The sequence below is a fragment of the Syngnathus floridae genome, chromosome 16, assembly GCF_059516105.1.
Source record: "Syngnathus floridae isolate MCC-2025c chromosome 16, RoL_Sflo_1.0, whole genome shotgun sequence".
In the NCBI taxonomy this organism is placed as follows: domain Eukaryota; kingdom Metazoa; phylum Chordata; class Actinopteri; order Syngnathiformes; family Syngnathidae; genus Syngnathus; species Syngnathus floridae.
In genome coordinates this window covers 6,311,708-6,330,566 of record NC_142428.1, presented here as the reverse complement: position 1 = coordinate 6,330,566, position 18,859 = coordinate 6,311,708, and the positions used below count along the sequence as shown (strand labels likewise).

General features: G+C 41.8%; 4 protein-coding genes across 7 annotated transcripts; 2 read left to right on the top strand and 2 right to left on the bottom strand.

Annotated features, from left to right (window-relative positions):
* Nucleotides 1-274: 274 nt before the first annotated feature.
* On the bottom strand, nucleotides 275-12,669 carry atg2b (autophagy related 2B). Of its 2 annotated transcripts, none has more exons than XM_088401353.1 (43): nucleotides 12,551-12,669; nucleotides 11,645-12,037; nucleotides 11,400-11,562; nucleotides 11,162-11,314; nucleotides 10,971-11,073; nucleotides 10,218-10,365; nucleotides 9,957-10,136; nucleotides 9,754-9,850; nucleotides 9,500-9,664; nucleotides 9,250-9,401; nucleotides 9,025-9,127; nucleotides 8,669-8,912; nucleotides 8,313-8,475; nucleotides 8,128-8,220; nucleotides 7,840-8,028; nucleotides 7,421-7,694; nucleotides 7,233-7,341; nucleotides 6,967-7,165; nucleotides 6,748-6,890; nucleotides 6,441-6,598; nucleotides 6,171-6,346; nucleotides 5,948-6,098; nucleotides 5,677-5,879; nucleotides 5,464-5,544; nucleotides 5,282-5,388; nucleotides 5,126-5,218; nucleotides 4,991-5,061; nucleotides 4,843-4,919; nucleotides 4,605-4,775; nucleotides 4,385-4,517; nucleotides 4,109-4,308; nucleotides 3,796-4,025; nucleotides 3,586-3,703; nucleotides 3,301-3,492; nucleotides 3,115-3,216; nucleotides 2,973-3,051; nucleotides 2,682-2,889; nucleotides 2,526-2,595; nucleotides 2,363-2,445; nucleotides 2,034-2,155; nucleotides 1,730-1,884; nucleotides 1,274-1,423; nucleotides 275-1,204 (listed from the first exon to the last, which is right to left on the bottom strand). In XM_088401353.1, the coding sequence occupies exons 2-43, from the start codon at nucleotides 11,804-11,806 to the stop codon at nucleotides 974-976; spliced, it is 6,201 nt and encodes a 2,066-aa protein (XP_088257479.1). In that variant the 5' UTR covers nucleotides 11,807-12,037; nucleotides 12,551-12,669; the 3' UTR covers nucleotides 275-973. The 2 variants fall into 2 exon arrangements, with proteins under 2 accessions (XP_088257479.1, XP_088257480.1); XM_088401354.1 differs by having other exon boundaries at nucleotides 4,109-4,245.
* A 123-nt stretch (nucleotides 12,670-12,792) lies between these two features.
* gskip (gsk3b interacting protein) lies at nucleotides 12,793-15,457 on the top strand. 2 transcript variants are annotated; one of them, XM_088401370.1, is made up of 4 exons: nucleotides 12,794-13,044; nucleotides 13,623-13,753; nucleotides 13,842-14,087; nucleotides 14,220-15,457. In XM_088401370.1, exons 3-4 carry the CDS (start codon nucleotides 13,845-13,847, stop codon nucleotides 14,376-14,378), a joined length of 402 nt encoding a protein of 133 aa, XP_088257496.1. In that variant the 5' UTR covers nucleotides 12,794-13,044; nucleotides 13,623-13,753; nucleotides 13,842-13,844; the 3' UTR covers nucleotides 14,379-15,457. The 2 variants fall into 2 exon arrangements, with proteins under 2 accessions (XP_088257497.1, XP_088257496.1); XM_088401371.1 differs by lacking the exon at nucleotides 13,623-13,753 and having other exon boundaries at nucleotides 12,793-13,044.
* LOC148385333 (NPC intracellular cholesterol transporter 2-like) lies at nucleotides 15,136-17,253 on the bottom strand. Of its 2 annotated transcripts, none has more exons than XM_088401369.1 (5): nucleotides 17,136-17,253; nucleotides 16,809-16,898; nucleotides 16,142-16,249; nucleotides 15,900-16,072; nucleotides 15,136-15,567 (listed from the first exon to the last, which is right to left on the bottom strand). In XM_088401369.1, exons 2-5 carry the CDS (start codon nucleotides 16,885-16,887, stop codon nucleotides 15,484-15,486), a joined length of 444 nt encoding a protein of 147 aa, XP_088257495.1. In that variant the 5' UTR covers nucleotides 16,888-16,898; nucleotides 17,136-17,253; the 3' UTR covers nucleotides 15,136-15,483. The 2 variants fall into 2 exon arrangements, with proteins under 2 accessions (XP_088257495.1, XP_088257494.1); XM_088401368.1 differs by lacking the exon at nucleotides 17,136-17,253 and adding an exon at nucleotides 17,045-17,069.
* Nucleotides 17,254-17,589: 336 nt separating this feature from the next.
* isca2 (iron-sulfur cluster assembly 2) lies at nucleotides 17,590-18,787 on the top strand. The gene is made up of 4 exons (XM_088401367.1): nucleotides 17,590-17,731; nucleotides 17,909-18,062; nucleotides 18,151-18,266; nucleotides 18,336-18,787. Exons 1-4 carry the CDS (start codon nucleotides 17,625-17,627, stop codon nucleotides 18,508-18,510), a joined length of 552 nt encoding a protein of 183 aa, XP_088257493.1. The 5' UTR covers nucleotides 17,590-17,624; the 3' UTR covers nucleotides 18,511-18,787.
* Nucleotides 18,788-18,859: the final 72 nt, after the last annotated feature.

The window sequence follows — 18,859 nt, the reverse complement described above, 5'->3', positions numbered from 1 at the left end:
ATAATTTGGGATCACTAAACCAGTACTCAACTAGTCACGTTTAGGGGAAATTATTTAGGACAATCAGTGGTTTTAGTCATTCGGAGTTTGACGCATCTCATGTAAACAATCTTAATATCGAGACTTACAGCGTTTCTACCGAGCTCTGGTACTCAGAGAAATTGCGCGTCCCTCTGTTGCTATGGCAACCTAATTTTCCATTCAACAGAGCTGCAGTGTCAGCGACATTGTTGGATGCTGACTACTATATTGACATAAATGGCACAATTAACCATTTTAATTTTCCATTCATGCTTTTTAATACAAAGTCAAGAATGAACTGTACATATATGTACAATAGTTACTTTCAAATGAATCAAGTTGAGTGCAGCCCATGGCATGGGGCGAAAATACAGAATTCAAAGACCTAGAAAATAGAGCAATATGTTAAGACTTTGGATCGATACAATTGAAGACATTTCCAAATTTGGTTTGAACAGTTAAAGCAGCTACTACTGGAAACCTGACAAAGTTGACGGCTGGATATTTACCCACAAAAAAATAAAATAAAAAGCTGCCCCTATCCTGTGCATTATCATTTTAGACAAGCAATAACCCTTCAAGTTCCTCGAAAGTGCTGTAACTTCACATAACTGTACCACATCCTACATTCCTTTTCATAAATTTGCATGAAATGGTACAAATTAGACTATTTACAGTAAATACCAAAGTCCACGTACAACACATGTACTTTCAATCCAGGGTCACAGACTAAAATAACAGAACAACTTGTAAACATGTCATCCTAATAATTATATGTTTAGATGCTGCATTTTCCTCATAAGCTGACATAACCCAGTACAGATATGACTTGAATGTGTCCCTTTGTTTCAACAGAGTTTGATAAGCATGATCGTGAAGGCACTGCTGAAGGAACAAGTGAGCTCAACTGTCATGAGATGATCATTATTTACACCAGGGAAAATGTTCTCCATTACTCCTCGCCTTGCCTCCACTTTTGAGACTCCTCCTGGCGGGCATCGGGGTGAATCTGGTTCCTCATGCCACCCAGGACGTTGGAGGTGGCTTCCGTGGCCATGATGAGGGGCTTGACCACTGCGGGCGGCAACTGACGGAGAACCCCGCCCACTGCTCCGGTCATGCCGCGTTGTTCATGTTCCCGGGTGGCCGTGTCGTAGATGGTCAGGGCTGTATCTGTGATTCCCTGGAGAGATTAACCATTCGGCGTTAAGAAACAACTCTGTTACACGAGTACTCAACTTCAGCTGGTTACCTCTTTCACTACAGTATAGGCTTTGGCTACACCTTCTCTCAGGTCAACGGGCTGATGAGCCAGTCCGTAGTGCGAGAACCGTTTTACCCTCTTTGTGTCTCTCTCGGTCGTCACCGGAGACACCATGTCATAGGCCGTCTCCGCTGCAGCCTAATAAAATGAAACAATCATTATAAAAGCATTTGCTCACCCAAAGTGATTATTTGGCTGGATTTAAATTGCATGTGACACAATCCTGGCCAGTGTAGGTACCCTCACGACTTACCCTGCAACTTTCACTAACAACTCAGACTAAACTAATCTCATCCCAGACCTTCAAAGAATGTCTCTTAATTGAGATGTGTCACTCTTTCATCAAACTTCCTTCCTTGTTGTGTGCTGCTTTTAAATGTACATTTAAATAAACAGATCCGATTTAGACCATTGGAATTGTGAACAGCAGAATTAGCAGTTTACCTGAATGGTCCGCACCATCCTGTTGGTAAGCTCCAGGGCGGCCATAGCTGTGGATGTTCCAAAGGAGGCGGTGCCACGCTGAAAGCCTCGCACGATGCGACCATCCTTCCTGTACTGCTCAATTGGGAGCCACACCAAGTCCCGGAATCCCTGAACTGAACATTTATGCATTGGGCTTAACATAGTTCATATCCATCTGGAAGAATATGTACTTAAAAGTGTTTGACACCAGAGCACAAAGCTTTCATTAATTACAACAATAAGCGAATGGCGGTGCATTCATGCAATAGAAGGCATTATTTACCCAGCTGGACCAGCGAGTGAATGGGCCCCACACCGCCCAGCAAGCCTGGAAGCTGGTTTTTCTTTATGTCGTTAAGCCACTCATTAATTGCATAGGAAAAGAGCTTATCCACACCTAATAAACTGCAAGAAATAAATAAAGACCATTTAAAAAAGAATTCAGGAATGGAATGCATTTTCACATTTGACCTTTTCTAATTGGAATTAAAAACAAAATTAAATATAATAAACAATTACTCACTTCTTTTGAATTGCTTGAGTTTTGACTAATCTACAACCTTACGTTTCAACTCTATTTTTTTTCTAATTAAAAATAACGAACATACGTACCCTTGTCGGTAGCACAGCTGTCTCAGTTTGAGCTCTGAACAGTTGAGCTGCGTCAAACCGATAATGATGCCTGAAAACGTTCCCTGGGAGTAAAACAGTGAATGGCAATCAGTCAAATAACAAGAACTGGAATAGACTCAAAACCTTAAGAGTCAGTCAGTACCTGCTCCAATGAGACGTGTTTTCCATGATAATCCAAGCGAATAGGAACTTCAGAGGTAAATCTGAACTCCCTGTGGCATAAAAGAAGAGTCAATTAGGAGGCTCTGTAAAGACCCTTTCATCTCTTTATGATTTATTCAATTTATCTGGCAGCAACCTAAAGAATATGGGCTGGTCGGAGAACAAAGCGGCGGATGCGTCACCGTCCCCGACATCCTCCCGGCTACACACGGCGAACCCATTTTGACTCAAATGTCTCTGTGCGGGCACAGAGATGATAGGTGCTGGGATCTGGTTAGTGGCAGCATGCTTGGAGAAGCTGCATGAGATCTCAGGAACAGAAGCTTTCTTCACGGACGCACTCACTGTGGTGGGATGAAATGCTTTAGTCAGGCAATTTTTAAATCATAGGAAAAAAGGCTGTTGATGATGAAAGTGAATTATTTACCATCTTGACTAGGCGGGGAGAAAAACTCCACTTCTGTGGAAAGACTAGTGAAGAAGTCTTTGAGGAAGAAGAGAGCATCCTTCAAAGAAACAAAACAAAATGAAATGTTATTTTTGTCATTCCCCAAAAAAATATGCTTTACCTGATCGATATTGAGGCGGAGCGGCATCAGGGAAACACGTAAGCAGCATTCTTGCGGAGCCTGGCCGGACTCAGGACACATGTGCAGCGCTTTAACTGTCAACTAAGCAACAGAAAGCAAAAGTAAGTTATCATCGACTACAATGAGACTTCAAGAGGTGAATGTACGTGTACTGCTTCCTCTCACCATGTTGGAATGAGCCTTACGGGGCATTTCTTTACTGGAGTACAAGTAGAGGAACTTATTCATCTGGGAGCTTGCCAGTCTGTCTCGGATCTCCAAGTCTTGTACAACAAACACCTGGCGGGATACAGGCTGCTCTGCTGGTGATCCTGAAGCCTCCTGCTCTTGTGGGTACACCTCGTGTTGAAATCTCACCTGAGGGTGAAAACAAAATGATCACTGGCGTGATGTTTGGTGCTCATGTTAACTGGGTCACCTAAGGGGAAAATAACTGAGATGAAAAATTACTTTGCTGAGTTGTATTTCCATGAGGACATCGGGGTTTCTTCCTTTTCCTCCTCCAGTGCGTCCTGAAATTCTGGCCTGTCGAACTGGTGTTTGGGAGGGGGAACTGTGGGGAGTAGTACTGAATTGCGAAGAAAAGATAAACATGTTTCTGTTGCTTTATCTTTGGAATTAATAAAATATCATACTTAGTTTCAAACATTCTTTACTCACCCCCGACTTCTGGCAGGAGAAGCTGTGAAGGTAACACGGCCAAAATCTTTGCCACCATAGAGATGCCACACAATGGAGATCTCCTTGATGAGGTAACGCACCTCTGGGATGGGAAAATTCAATGCTCCGCGACTGGAATCGCTTCCATCCAGAGGTTGATTGAAGTGATCGTAGCGGATTTGCACCGGCTCGGAGGTGAGCAGCTTTACGACGGGCTCCTGATCCACATCCTGAAACACATTGTTGCTGTTCAGAGTAATCAGGCACCTCAAGTTAGTTGACTTTGGCTATAATGCAATCAACACATGCTGACCTGCAATCTGGAACTGGGCGTTTCCAGAATACAGAAGTCGTCAGTCTCCTGTGCCAGGTTGGAAACAGGCGTGATGAGAGGAGAGTGAAGAATGGGGCAGGTGGGGCTGGCATCATGGACGGAATTCCCACTCTCATCTGGGAACAGGAACAAGTCAGAGCGAGGGGGCTCAAGATTGCGATTCCTCTCCTCCCGAGCACCTACAAATTTGATCAAATATGAATAGTATGGCATCAAATAATGCGAAGGGAGAATCGTCCTGAATCAAAATGGTACCGTTCTGTTGCACCCCGGGTGCATGCTGCACATCAGTGTCCTCCATCGCTTCACTCATCAGATCCTGCAAAATCTGCTGCTCGGTCTCAGCCAGCAGCGGAGTCTGAGCGACGAGCCGGCTAGGAAACTCTGCCTGTCCGGCCAGACACTGAGATTAAGCATCTCGGCTTTCGGATTCTTGTGTAGTTTGGTCATGATGAATGCTGTCCTGAATGCTAACCTTGTTCTTTTGTGTGGAACTGCTTTGCTTGGCCTCTGGCTCTGCAGGAGGAAGCAAATCTCCATAGCTGGCAATATACTGGATTAGGTTCATGAGGGCAGCACAGGAGTCGGCGCATGTTCTGATGTGGATGACGTCACTGGAGCATCGAAGCTCAAATCTCGGCTCAGTCTACACGAGAAGAAAAGTGTGAAAAATTCAAGATCCTTGAAGTCATTTAGGAATGTCCCCCTCCTACCAGTTTGCCATCCACGCCAGGTTTGACAGCAGTGATTCGCAGTTCTAGAGTTCCCATGTCTACCACTTGGACATAGTCTGGAACCAAAACAAGACGTGCACTGGTTAAAATCCTCTCAAAGATTCCTTTCATCGAGGAATCGACTTACCGCGTGCTAAATTGACAGAAACGGCATTACACTTGTCTGAGAGGAACAGAGCAGCTTCGTCCAAAATGATCCTGGAACAGAGTCATTGGTTTCACTCTGAACCTCAGAACCTTTTATTTTGTGATCATACCATACCTGAGCGTTGAGGAGGAGTTGTCTAGAGAGACGCTGCTGGAGATGCTAAATGTTTCCACCACCAGCAACGATCTCAGAGGTAAATAAGAAGGTCTGTCCGAAAATAAAAACGCATTAGAATACGGAAAATGAGGCAGACACACGCATCTCCTTTACCTGTAGTCCAAGGAGCAGTTCCACAAATGTAGATGGAGAGTGCTGACAGACGTGGGAGGAGCGTAACCCAAAACAGGCTCATCGGACACATTTAAAAAGTCCACCATCTGGAGCAAATAAATTGACCTTTGGTTTTCACTTATATATGACATCAAGTCATCGAGATGTGAGAGTTGACCTACCTGATCATACCAGCCCAGGTTGGGAGGAACCATTCTGTGCTGGACTGTTGCTCCTCTCACTCCAATAGCAACCAAAAATTCCTGTGTGCAAAAATAAATCACAATCGAGCAGTAACGCTTGAAATACTTCTAAAATATTGCAAGTGTGAATGCTTATCAGTGATTTTTGAAAACTATTTGAAAACTTTTCAAGACGTAACCCTGACAGCCTACCTTGAAGCTGCGATCGGCATTTTGCGATGAGATCTTGACGGCAACGGACACCATACTGCGGGCCTCCAAGCCAATACCCTCCGACGGCGTCGAAGATCTCTCTGAGGGTGACTCCGATTGGTAGATGGTCGGTTCCAGCCAGTGTGGATGTGACCTGAATGGCAACTTTATATCCAAGGAGGCGGGGCTTCCATCTACAACTCCTGTGGACAGAAACAAAACTAGAGATCAGCTACATTTCGGTGAAGCATTTAAAAATGCGGGTGGTTACCTTGGTGATACAAGGAACTATTGGTGGTGTGGAAGCAGACATAGTGTTGATCTTTAAAGCCTTCGTGCTGTGTAACACTGAACAGCACGGCATTTTTCACCTCGAGCCAGAATTCCCCATGTTTGTTTTTCAGTAGTGTCTTATCCTCCTTCTAGGAAAAAAGATGCCAAAAACTTATAATGTAAATCAAAGTGTGACAAAACGGATTTTGCTATCAATGTACCTTAGCGTTAGTTTGAAGCGCAACCAAGCCATGGTTGACGTTGATAATAACAGAAAACAAGCTCTGGGAGCTTTTACTCTGAACTTTGGGATTCTTTTTCTTGTGAGACCTGAATCCTCGATCAGAGGAAGCAGAGTTGTAGTGCATGTACTCTTCATCGGAACCACTGGTATCTTCTACAAGCATAACACAAAAGAAAATCTCAAAATGTCTGCTTGCGTTCAACAATTATATTTCATTGAAGACTGCACACAATGTGAGCTGTCTCACCCTCAGGTCCAGTCGAGCGAAATTGGGTGAAGCTGTCTTCAGTGTAAGTGTTGATCAACTGACTGGCGACAGAGAGACCAACGCCATATGGCATGCTATCTACCGTTTCCACAGGCGAAGGGGCAGTGGGCTCCCACAGCAGGAGGTCATTGTTGATTCTGAAATGTGGTGAAGTCTGTCCAGTTATTGTGTAATGGTAAACACTGACCTTAACAAGCATTAAAAATATCAACTTTCGTTACTGTGATAGTTGCAGAACATTATCTGGAGGGTTTGTTAAGGATAAACAATTTTTTTTAGGACTTACCTATTGTGTAGCTTTTCATAAAATGCTTTGCTGGGTAAAGATAATTGCACATTGGGGAAACACAGGTCGAGGACAAAACGAGAGTTGTTCATGGTTTTCTCTTGGAACTCGGTCATCTCGCCAACATCACCGGGAATGACCATCTGGAAACAAAAATGTTTTGAAAGTGATGCTAATGTTGCTGTTTGAACATTGATGTTTCACGAATGTAGTACCGACCTCTTCGTTCTCGTACATAACCCTCCGAGAAGAAAAGGGTGACGGCTCTGGTTTCCCAAAGTCACAAAAATCCTTCAGTGAGTGGGCAGCACCCTCCTCTTCCTCCTCAAGGAAATTGTCCTCGGCCCCTTCTTCATCCTCGACCGTCACGCGTTCAAGGATCGAGTGCACCGCCGTGGGGTTCACTTTCAACACGACACTGGTGGGAAAGTGCGCCGTCATTTGGAGGTGACGTGCAAGACAAGGATGTCGAGCTAAAAACATACCGTGGCCAATCAAATTTCGCACTCTCAGATGTTGTCATGTCTCCGTCCATGGTGTGGGAAACTCTGAGGAACCTGGCGGCTGGTTGATCCAGCTCCTCCTGAAACCTGCCTGTGGAAGGCAATTGAAGCAAAACACACTTAGGGAGGACTCTGGGAGTAATACAGCAACTTTCTTGACCTCATCATACCAATAAGCTCCCTGAAGGTTAGCTCCATCTTGGTTTGATCTGGCGTGCTCCCTGCCCTAAATTCAGTTTTAAATTCCAGTTCTTCCAGCTCCAGGTACATGACTTCTTTCTGCAAGGACTTTTTAAACCAGGGACCTCTCTCCTGATCGGAGCGCAGATCGGGAATGGGAAATCGGACCGCAACGCCCAGTGTTGGTGCGTTGACGGTCAGTGACACGTGACAACTGGATGGGGTGCGGCTGTCGTCGAGAAAAACCTCTGCAAAGGCCTTATGCTGCAAAAATGCAAACCACAGCTCAATCGGCACAATCGATTGACATCTAACAGAGCAGAATCTAAAATTCTACCTCTTTACAAAGACTATCAATATCAGAGGGGTAAAATTGTTGAAATCTTGAGTAGATTTTCATTCATCTCACCAAGCTGATATGCTTATTATAGGACGTGTACATGTGTGAGGTCATCATCTCCGTGGTGGCCAGCTTCTGAGGTTGCAGTACAGAATTGAGACGGTCCACAATACTGATGTCGAGCTCGGAGCGCACGGGGCCCAGTTCGACCAGCACGTCAGCTTTTCTGGGGATGCTGCTGAGTCGCACTTGGCCACCCTGCAGAGATGAAGCTCAAGCTAAGCGACCACTCTTACAAGTGTACTGCAAGTGTGACTACCAACTATGAAGGCTGCTTTTGTTTTATTTTGCATTTACCTGTGGGCCTCTGCGCTCGGCCTGTTTGTAAAGCAGGTGAAAGCAGGTACTAAGTGGTGCGCTGCCGCTGGCTGCAGTGCTAAACGTCAGGAGCTGAGTTGTGACAGAAACGCGTCATGCTGTGAATTCACCCCCCAAAAAAATGCATGCAGAGCATGTGCTGAACTCAGCGTTGCCTCGCTGACCTCAGTGTATTGAATGCCTCTCTGAGAGCCAGACGTGTTGGACTCTGAAGGGAACAGACACTCCAGCAGCTCCATTTGGTCAAGGGAGACGTCGGTGCTGAAAGTCCGCAGGCTGGATCCCTGACAGTGCTCATAGATTATCTTGAGACCTTGGGCAACAAACCTGCAAATGCAACAACATGTTATCTTGAGTTTTTCCTGGACTTCTTTCTCAAGGGCTTCCTTTCATATTGGTTTACAAATCTATCACATTGGTTAGTCCACATGTGTGGTGTTACTTTTACAAATTATTGACCAATATAAAGTGTTAAAAAAAATTTAACATTTAACAAGACAAAAATTTAAAGAATGCTCACCTGAGGTGATCTTGGGGACATGCGTGATTAAAAACTGATCGAGACTGAAGGAAAGCAGCTGGGTCGAGGTGACTCGGGCCCAGCACGCTGAAGAAATGTGCAGTCATAGGGTCCAGCGGTCCCGGAGACACATCTAGAGGTGGTAACGGGTCAATGTGGAGGACTGAGATTGCCAAACTGCTCAGTGTGAGACTTAAAACCAACTCTGGTCTTGATTCGTCACTGTGGGTTTTGGATGGATGTGCTGAAAGCAAACATGATCATGACTCAATTTCAGTAGTTTCACTCAGCAAAATGATCACGCAAGACTCTTTCCACTGTAGACACGACATTATCTTGTGTTTGCCCACACTTACAAGCTTGTCGCAATAACGTTTGAGGGAGTTGAGCGTCGCGAGACTTTCCAGGTATCTGCTTCTCTCTTTGTCGTGGTACGTCCATGTAATCGTCCCACAAAGCCTAATGTCACAAAAACACATTGACCCTGATTAAAAACACAGATGTTCATTTGAATACATACATAAGATCAGTGAATGGCTCTGAATCTGATTTTATCCATGTAAGTGATGAGCCTGACTCACAGTCTTGTTTCCCGACGGCGATTCCCCCGGAGAAGCGGAGTAGTTACTATTGAGTGACAAATCCAAATCCACAGTGGGTGGTTCCCCCAAAGGAGGGAGGGACGACAAGCTGTGGGACATGTCCATGTCAGCCATGGAGAAGAAGACGTCATCTGCTCCGACCACAGGTTTACAGAAAAAAAAAATCCAATATAACAGCTGACACTTGACATCCTTAAAAAAAAACTTTGAAGGATCATTTCAATCAAACCTCGACTAGAAACAGTTCGAGTCGTCTGACTCTCAAAAAGTTCTGCCTCTGCTCCTGCCATTGCAGTATCCTTCTTCAGACAGCGGTTTAATTCCATGTGGAGTCGGTACTCATCCTCTTGCTGCATGGGTCGACTCTTTTTGTCCTTGGCCCATTCCTGTGCACCTTCAGGCAAAAGCAGAGAAATTCAAACAGTTAAATTAAACACTCAGTGACGTTACAGCAGGCTTGTTCATTTACTAACAGACGCTCACGTTCAAAGGAAAACGCTCCAAACAAGTCCAGAAGTAGATGGACTTGGCGTGGTGAGAGCAAAATGAGCAGTGTGTCAACGTGGCCGGCAACATCCAGCTGTGAGGCAAAGAAACATTACTTGGCCTCTTGTCAATGAACATCAATACCAAAATCTAATTTCTGAACTTTTTTATATATATTACACAAACCTTTAGTGACTCACCTTAGCTCCAGGCATGGCTAGATTGTTTTTCAATGTGAGGGACAGTTCAATTTTACCGCCGAGACTCCCGACCTGCACAGGTTGAAAGGGTACTGTCGAGGATACAGTTTCTGTGAACTGTGGATGAGGCTCGCAAATGATTTTTGGATTCCAGCTAGGAGAGAGTTTTGGCTCAGTTTCCTGTCAAAAAATTAAAAAGTGCATTCATTGACTGGCTGCAGGTACATGCAATTAGTTCATCCGGAATGTAAAAAGACAAACCGTTGGAAGTGGTGAAGATTTAAAATCAGTGAACTCATCCCAAAATACAGTGATGCCTTCCATCTGTAGCTTTTTGTGCGCAAATGTGATTGGTTGATGCACATTCACACTTGAGCTCTCCTCCCCAGTTTCGTCGGAATAAAAAATCCTGTACATAAAAGGCAGGACAAAGTTAAAAAAAAAAAAAAAAAAAAAGAATCCACAAAAATACAACAAGCACTGAAACAGTTGATCTCAGTCATAAATGTTACAGTCAAGGACTTCCTCAACCCTGTAAAAAGGAACCGAGTAGGAACCTTATTTGGTAACTTAGTACTACTAAATGCTGCACTCTGAAAGAGCAGAATCAAATGATTTCTTATAGCCAATCAGCAACAAGAAGGTAATGATAATAATGCAATTAATTACAGTATAGATAATTACAAGCTGTATAATAAAAGATAAATAAATTAAAGTTCATAAAATAATTTTATAAGCAACACAATGCTGCTAAATGCTGCACTCTGAAAGAGCAGAATCAAATGATTTCTTATAGCCAATCAGCAACAAGAAGGTAATGATAATAATGCAATTAATTACAGTATAGATAATTACAAGCTGTATAATAAAAGATAAATAAATTAAAGTTCATAAAATAATTTTATAAGCAACACAAGTTCAATAAATTCTACATAAAAAATAAATTCTTTTTTCCACTCACCTTGACTATCTAAATCCCTACAACTGTTGTTTTAAATACGTGTGGCAACTTACTTGTTTATTCGAACCTCAAGAGCAATTCCAGTTTTGGAATTTTCTGGAACATGTTCAACCCTCAGAACAGTATCCAGAAATGTCACTTTGACTCTTCTGAGAACTACAAGAAAGAGAATTTCAAACAGTGATTGATTCATTCTTGCTATTTTTGCAAGCGCTCCCAGAGGCTTCCCCAGCACATGATGTACCAGTTTCTATTGTTTCAGCAAACTTCTCTAGTCCCTCAAATGGCTGAAAGCTCTCTCCCGTATCATCGGTGAGCTTCTGGCTCAGACACTCTTTGGCGAGTTGCATGCTGCTCGTCATGAAACTGGACCAGTACATGGGCTCAGTGCCAGATGCTGAAAAAAAAATACACATTCAAGTTTTCAAATAGAGAAATTACTCAAAAAAGGTCATGCTTTTCTCAACTTTTGTCCTGCTTACCTACTCTTGGCCTTGGTTTAAACACCATCTCCAAACCTTTGACCTCAAGAGCACAGTTCTCATGCAGCAAGGTAGCCCATGGTACGGTTAGAGAAATCGTCTGGATGAAGCCTGCAATGATCTCAAAGGGAGCATCTGCCGTCTCTAGGAGCTCATTGAGTGACTGAAAGGCAATATATATATTCAATATTCAATTCTGGTCAGTGTAGATTGTGTGTTTATTGAATGTCTTAAAATGAACATACCCACTTATCCAGGGGAACTTGTCCCAGTGATCCAGTGCCTTGGTAGAGATCTAAACTGAGCTGATCCAAACTTAATTTTTCCTGCAGGAAGTTACCAAGGTACCGATGCAAGAGGTAACGACAGGCCCGCTTCTTAATGGACTCGGAAAATGGCCAAGGCATCCTGACTTAACCCGTGTGCGGTAAAGTGCAAAGATAAAAAGGAAGGTCTATTTAAAGCCCTCTGGCTAAAACGTGTTTGACAGAATGACTGTTAGGAATGAATCAGTTGTGCCATCCCGTCCACTGAATGAAATCAAACCATATGAGTTGTGACATCCTTCACATCCCACAATAATGGAGGATATGATGGTACTCAAAGATGTATGAAGGCAGGGCTCGGACTCCAGTTTCCTGCACAAAAAAAAAAAAGGCGTGCTTTGACACACGTTTACCTCACACTTATTCAATTACTTGGCAACTTAAAAGCGCATACAGCCTATTGCGCCACACGACCGTTAATAGCTTATTGATCGCAACTAGGGCAAACGCACTTGTCAAATAGCTTTATTTAGCAATCCGATATGTATTGCTAGTCATTAGCTGCTTGGAGCAGTGCTGTCACGACAGGAGACAAAGGCATATGGTTATTTGCTAACCGTCCGGGCTAACGAGGGTGAAGGCGATAGAAATGGCTAACATATTATTGTACCGTCAACGTTATCACACCGGCTAACACGTTGCTAAGGTTTAAGCAATACACTCGCTGCTTAGTTGCCTGTAAAGCTTAAAATACGCTATTGGTTAAACTATTTACCATTACATGTCACAACAGTGTCACCGAGTCACGCATGTAGAGAAATAGGGCGTGCAGGTATAAGAAATAAATCAGCAGAATTGAAGGAAATAGCGTGACTGTTAAATTACCTTCTAAATGCGTTGTTTACAAACACTCTCATGACTCCGCACCAACTGAGCCTTCACACACACTTCTCAAGATGGTAGGTTGGAGCAGCAGATCGGACACAGTAACATTTTGAGAGACGTCATGTTTGATTGGTTTAGTTAACTATCTATCAATTATATAAGCCAATTGAATGATGTTAATACAGCAAAATCCCGCCTATCTCGTTTTCCAACCAATAGATTGCTTTCCATTGAATCTAACCTTATATTATGGGGTGGGACTAGTTGCGTCATAACATGGCGGTATCGCGTATGGCACACTTACTTTATTGAGTTTTTATTTTAAAACGTATTCCATTTGATACAAATTTGGACATCTAAAAACGGTATTAGTATGTAATGGGGTGGTTTTAATTATCTACAAAGTAACGATCGACGGGTTTCCATCAACCTCACCCACCCCCACGTAGTGCCCACTCTGTGGACTGGAAGCTTCCACGGGAGCACAACCTGAGGTGAGGATGATGCACGCATGTTTTTGTGTAGAATAGAAATATGTATTTCATGGCCATTCTTTTGTAATAAAATGAAACAAATGTGCTGCACTATGCAAACGCACTTGTGGCCTACACTGTTTAGGTTTGTTTACTGATCGCTCGTAAGAAACGAGGCAAAGTGTCACTTTGAATTTGATAGATGGTTAGTAATGTAATGCTTGTTACTAAAAACGATGGAGTTGCGTTCGGACAAGCTAATACATTAACACTACAGTATTTTTTATTTTTGCAGAGTATTGGACTCATATGTTGCCTTCTTGTAACCTCGTAAATCGGAACTCTCCGTTGTGAATGACGTCACACACTAGTTGGTTGAAAGCAAGAAACCTAAGATTGCAAAAAGAGAAATAACCATTTTTATAATGTACACAAAATTATTTTATATGTTCCAAAACATTCCAAAAACGTGCTTTTTGTTTAGTTCTAGCTGTGTGCAAGGTGTCTCCAAACACATCAGTTCTTATTCATATTGAGCCATTTTCAATGTGATCATAAAACACTTTTCTAACCAACAATTTTTCCATTTGTTTTTATAGTTTCTACATTCACTGACCAAATCGGCCAGGCTCCAACAATATCATCGTCAGCAAAAAGTCTACAAATCCCTCAACAGGAGCCATTCAGCCTTGTGACCATACCACATCAATTTAAAAAATACTTTGCACAGGTCATAGTTCTTGTCTTGTAAAGCGGAACTTATGTTTTAATGACACTGCAAGTGACTCATTGTGTGTGTGAATGTGCATACACTACAGGGAATGGAAGTAGACTGCCAGCCCGAGGACCCCATGGTGTCCGCCTTCGAAGACGAATGTGTAGAGCTGTGCGACGTCAAGGACATGAGACTGGAGGCGGATGCCGTGGTCAACGACGTCCTTTTCGCTGTGACCCAAATGCACGTGTCCAAAAACCTCAACAATTCATCCGACGTGGCTTATATCAATGTGGAGACTAGAGAGGGCAACCGCTATTGTTTGGAGCTCACAGAAGCAGGACTAAGAGTAAGATTTCTTTTATAAGGATCCATTTCACTTTTTATATTATTTATTCCCCATGACATCATGAATAACGGTAACAATAATTTTAATTATGGATGTATCCCACACTATTTTTTTTTTGTCCTGTCCAAATAGGTGGTGGGCTACGCTTTTAACGAAGTGGACGAGGACCTGAGTACTCAGTACCATGAGACAGTTTATTCACTTCTGGACAACTTGAGTCCAGGCTACAGGGAAGCCTTCGGGAATGCTTTGCTCCAGCGGCTTGAGAGTCTTAAACAAAATGGACAGTGACAACAAAGCAAGGTCTCTTTGTAATGAGCTAACCTGAAAAGGAGCAATGCAGCCATCTGTCCTTGTTACAATCCATCAAACGCTTTTCATATATGGCAATATAACGCAAAAGTGCTTCACAATTGCTCAAAACAAAGATATAGTTTGCAGTTTCTTTGCCCTATCAATTTTCTTTAGCTCCTTATCATCCATTGACTTCATGTTAGTTCATTCCTGACTGGCTGCTTGGGCTCAACGTTGTGCTGTTGACTTTGCTGTGGAAAACTATTCCAGCTTTATGCGGTGCACACGACTTCTCCATCTTTTGTACTCCTTGCAATGCAAATCCAACTGATGCTGTGACCCTGGTGACTGCTCTGTTCAAATTCCCCAAAGTAGTTCCGGCACCAAAGTGGAATCTCTTTCCTCATTCCACAAATATTCTGCCTTAATGACCGTTTGGTTAGATAAGTACAACATACCTCTTTATCTACCTTTATTTACCAAGATAGAAAAGGCATGTCAAAATGTAGTTGTAGAGTTCTGTTGATCTAACAGTGTAACATAATACAGCACAATGCAGTGAATAGCGGTTTGGCTTTCAGTATGAATCTTTTTTTTTTCCTAGTTTGTGTGAATTTTTTTTCTGAAATCAAATGTGGATTGAGGATGTTTCATTGTGTCCCCGTTTCTTGCTGCTGGCCTTTGAGCTGACCAATACAAGTTTCTCAAGGATTTTTTCCTGTCTGCAGTATTTTCCAGTCACCTGCGCACAACATTGAGATCATTCTTTATTTTTATTACATTTACAGTTTCCAAGTTCTAAATAGACAGTAAGAAATTACAAAAGTCTGAGCTGTTTGAAATGATCGCTGTGTAAATTCAGACTACATAGCAGCCATTAGGAAAATGTAGCGGCTGAATCAAGAGTTTCCAAATCAAAACGTTTGCCGAGTCTTGTCTGCAACATACTATTCTAAATACCGGTGAGCTACAATCAAATTGTGCAAAAATAAGCATTATAAAATCAGTTTGCAGAATGAGTAAAACAAGTATTTCTATGTAGAATCCTTTACTGGTTAAGATTCCCTTTTTTTTTTTTAATAAAATGTGCAGATTAATAATTTCAAACAATCTGTACAGGAAACTTAATGCAGAACAGATCTTGGTTTTCATCATCTCTCAGTTCCCACTCGACCACCAGCTTTATCTGGAAGTTGGAAAGAAGAAACCAAAAATGTCAAAAGTGAAACCGGTAGCCTTTAGTGAAGGCAGTTTTTAAAAATTAATGGAAGTGAAAATGGCCTGTACTTATTAAAGCCTCACGCAGTTCCTACTGCACCCTTCAGACAGCAACCATATTAGGACCCTTACAATTTGAACCATTCAAAGGCAAAAACATACTTTAGGATAAAAAGCTTCAAAGGGTCCTTTGACACTAAATTGTAATTACTTAATCATTCAAATAATTTAGTAGCACTTGCAGTTCACTTTCATTAGAAAAGACAAATCAAGCTGTCAATACTTGAAATCTGTGCTTACCGCAGGATACACAGTCTTGACGGGCAGCGTGTTCTGATAGTGATAGCTTTGCTGCTTCTTGATAGGACATTGGATTCCAGACTTGCAGCCATCCTCGATAGGAATCGGGAAGGGGACGGGTACCCCGGCGATGACACCGTGGACCAAGGCTTTGCTTGTCTGGCTTTGCACAGCTACAGAAAACAAACAAAAATGAAGATAAGACTGAGAGAAGACTTACAAAATCATTAAGGAGTACTCACCGCTGTTGAATGTCACATTGACACTATAAGACTGTCCTTTATGCAGCTGGCAAGGCAGAGAGGGACAAGGACTAATGTCCACAGTCATCACTTTGCCTGTAGAAGAGCCTAAAGATAAGAGAGAAATCATATAGGGGGGAAGAGAGGTTTAGTGATTAAAACATTCTACAATTTGGCCCTCAAAATATTTACATTAGTTTTCTAAAGTAATTTTTAATTTGTTGCATTTATTTTGTGGTTTCTCCCCCTCTCAGCCTTTGATTAATTAACCCCATTTTATAATGTGTCAAAATTATCCCTATTACAGCTCCTAAAAAATTATGTAGAATGTGTAAAATATGTTTTTTTTAATTTTAACATCCGTTTCCTCACTAACATTTTAGGTTAACTGATTAACTTGACTTTGTTAAGGGTCAAATAGGCCCGATTTCAATACTTAAAAAAAAAAAAAAAACATCACATTGGAAATTGTAGGGTGGGCTTTTTTTTTTCGAATATATTTTTAGAATTAAAGTAACTCGTGAATCACAGTGCACCTCATGTCATCAGTATGTCTTTTATATACCCACTTGGTATGAATGCTGCTGGAAATCCAAATTTCCCCGGGAGATCAATAAAGTATCAATCTATCAGATCAATTATAGGTAGTTGAAAAGTAGTGACTTACCACAGTCTATGTATTTGACCAGTTCTGCACAGGTGAGCCCCATCAAGCAGAGCAAAACAACACCAGCTCTCAAATCCATGTTGATACGATCTATAGAAAACAAATATTGAAGTATCGGGAATACATCAGAATTACAATAAATCTTTCAGCACAAATCGTTGCAATCTGCGACCCTTTCTAGTCAATCAAGAGTCAGTCACAGTTTAACTAAACTCCCAATCACAGACACTACTAACACGGCATTTTTTCTTCCTCCTGGAAATTCAGCATCTTATGTTTGAAAGAAAAAGAAAAAACAAAACGAACGACAAATAAAATCACCGGTACCCTTTTTCAGAAGTTATCCTGGTGGTTAAAATGTGATGACTAGTAGCAAACAACCGACCAGCACATTTTATTTCCTCATGTCACGAGATTAAAACGACGCCCAGTGAGTCAAGTTTGCCCAATTTTTAGTCTTACAAAATCGTACGGAGATGGAACAGACAGGACGTTAAAGATACAACCCATACAAATTATTACATTATGTTAAATTACGGTTTACGTAAAGTAAATATTAAGTCAACAGTTGGTTATTATTGATAGTATGATAGTAAGGTTAGACTATTTATTGTGCCTTACAGGCAAAATAAAGGTCTTACGGAAGTGTAAGTCAACTAATCAAGTGAACAAATTTTATTCACGCAACAAACACATAATATACCGATATAACATCTAAATAAGATGAATATAAAATTATGAGAAAGAAATCAGATTTATTAATATTTTCTAACTCAGTCCGTATATTGTTCGTCTCTAGTGTTGTTAATAAAGTTTATGGCTAGAAAAAAAATTCTATTTCCGTTTTGTTTGTTATGGAAGATGTCACTGGGTGCACAAGCGATGTTATCTGCGGCAAAATCCAAATTATTGAGCCTTGCCAGGTAATTTTTTTGCTTTTTTCTCCCTTGATATTACGAGTTATTTTTTAACATCCATTAATACTGTGAGCATTTTAACTTTTGAACGTCAGGCTGACGTGCGCTAACTCACCAGCTCGTCGTTCAATTGACTCACGCAGTATTTTGGATTCAGCCTAACCTAACAGTGATGTTTTGCAGGGTTTCTTCTCTCCTCGGTAACATCACAACAAAACAATGCCTTCAACGGCCTCAGCGCATTTCCACTGTGACCCTTCGACCTTTCAGTGAGGCTGTTAGCCAGCAGAGGTCAGAACTTGAAGAAAAGGTCCATCTCACTGAGTCATGTGTCAAGGTAAGCAATTGCATAGTAAAATAAATAAATAAAATAGTGAATATTCCATTATATGTCCCTTTTTAATCTGATTGCCATTTTATTTCAGAGACTTGGTGAGATCATGGTGAAAGGAGAGTACCTGAGAATACGTGTGGAAGGAGGAGGCTGCTCTGGCTTCCAGTACAAGTTCTCAGTTGATTCTGACCGGAGTGAAGATGACAGGTATGGCATGTCCTTTTTCCCGTGACATTGAATGTTTTTAAAATACACACACTGTCCATATGCTTTCAGAGTGTTCGAGCAGGATGGAGTGGGTATTGTTGTGGACCAGGATAGCCTGGAGTTTGTGAAAGGATCCACGGTGGATTTCAGCCAAGAACTCATCCGCGCCACCTTCCAGGTGCTCAAGAATCCTCGGGCTGATCACGGCTGCTCCTGTGGCAGCTCCTTCTCTGTCAAACTTTAAATGGCACTGGTAGTCTACTTCATTTAGCAAAAGTATATTTCACAAGATGGCCAGTGTAAAAAGGCAGAAGAGCTTTGGAGCACTATTGCAACAGTTATTATTTCAGGTTTTTTTTTTTGTGCAAAATCTCACAGACTGCTCTTAAATTTTTATGAACTGCTAGCAGAATTACTTTAAATTAGCTTCAGTTGTATTGTGTTTTTGCTTCATGCATGTAAAATTTGTAAATAGCCCAAATACATTTTATTTATCACTGAAAATAAAATATGGAATTGTACATTTCTGGGGTTTAGTAGTTGAACCTATTTCATGCAGGATTTGACATACTGGATTAACTGTTGCAAATTTA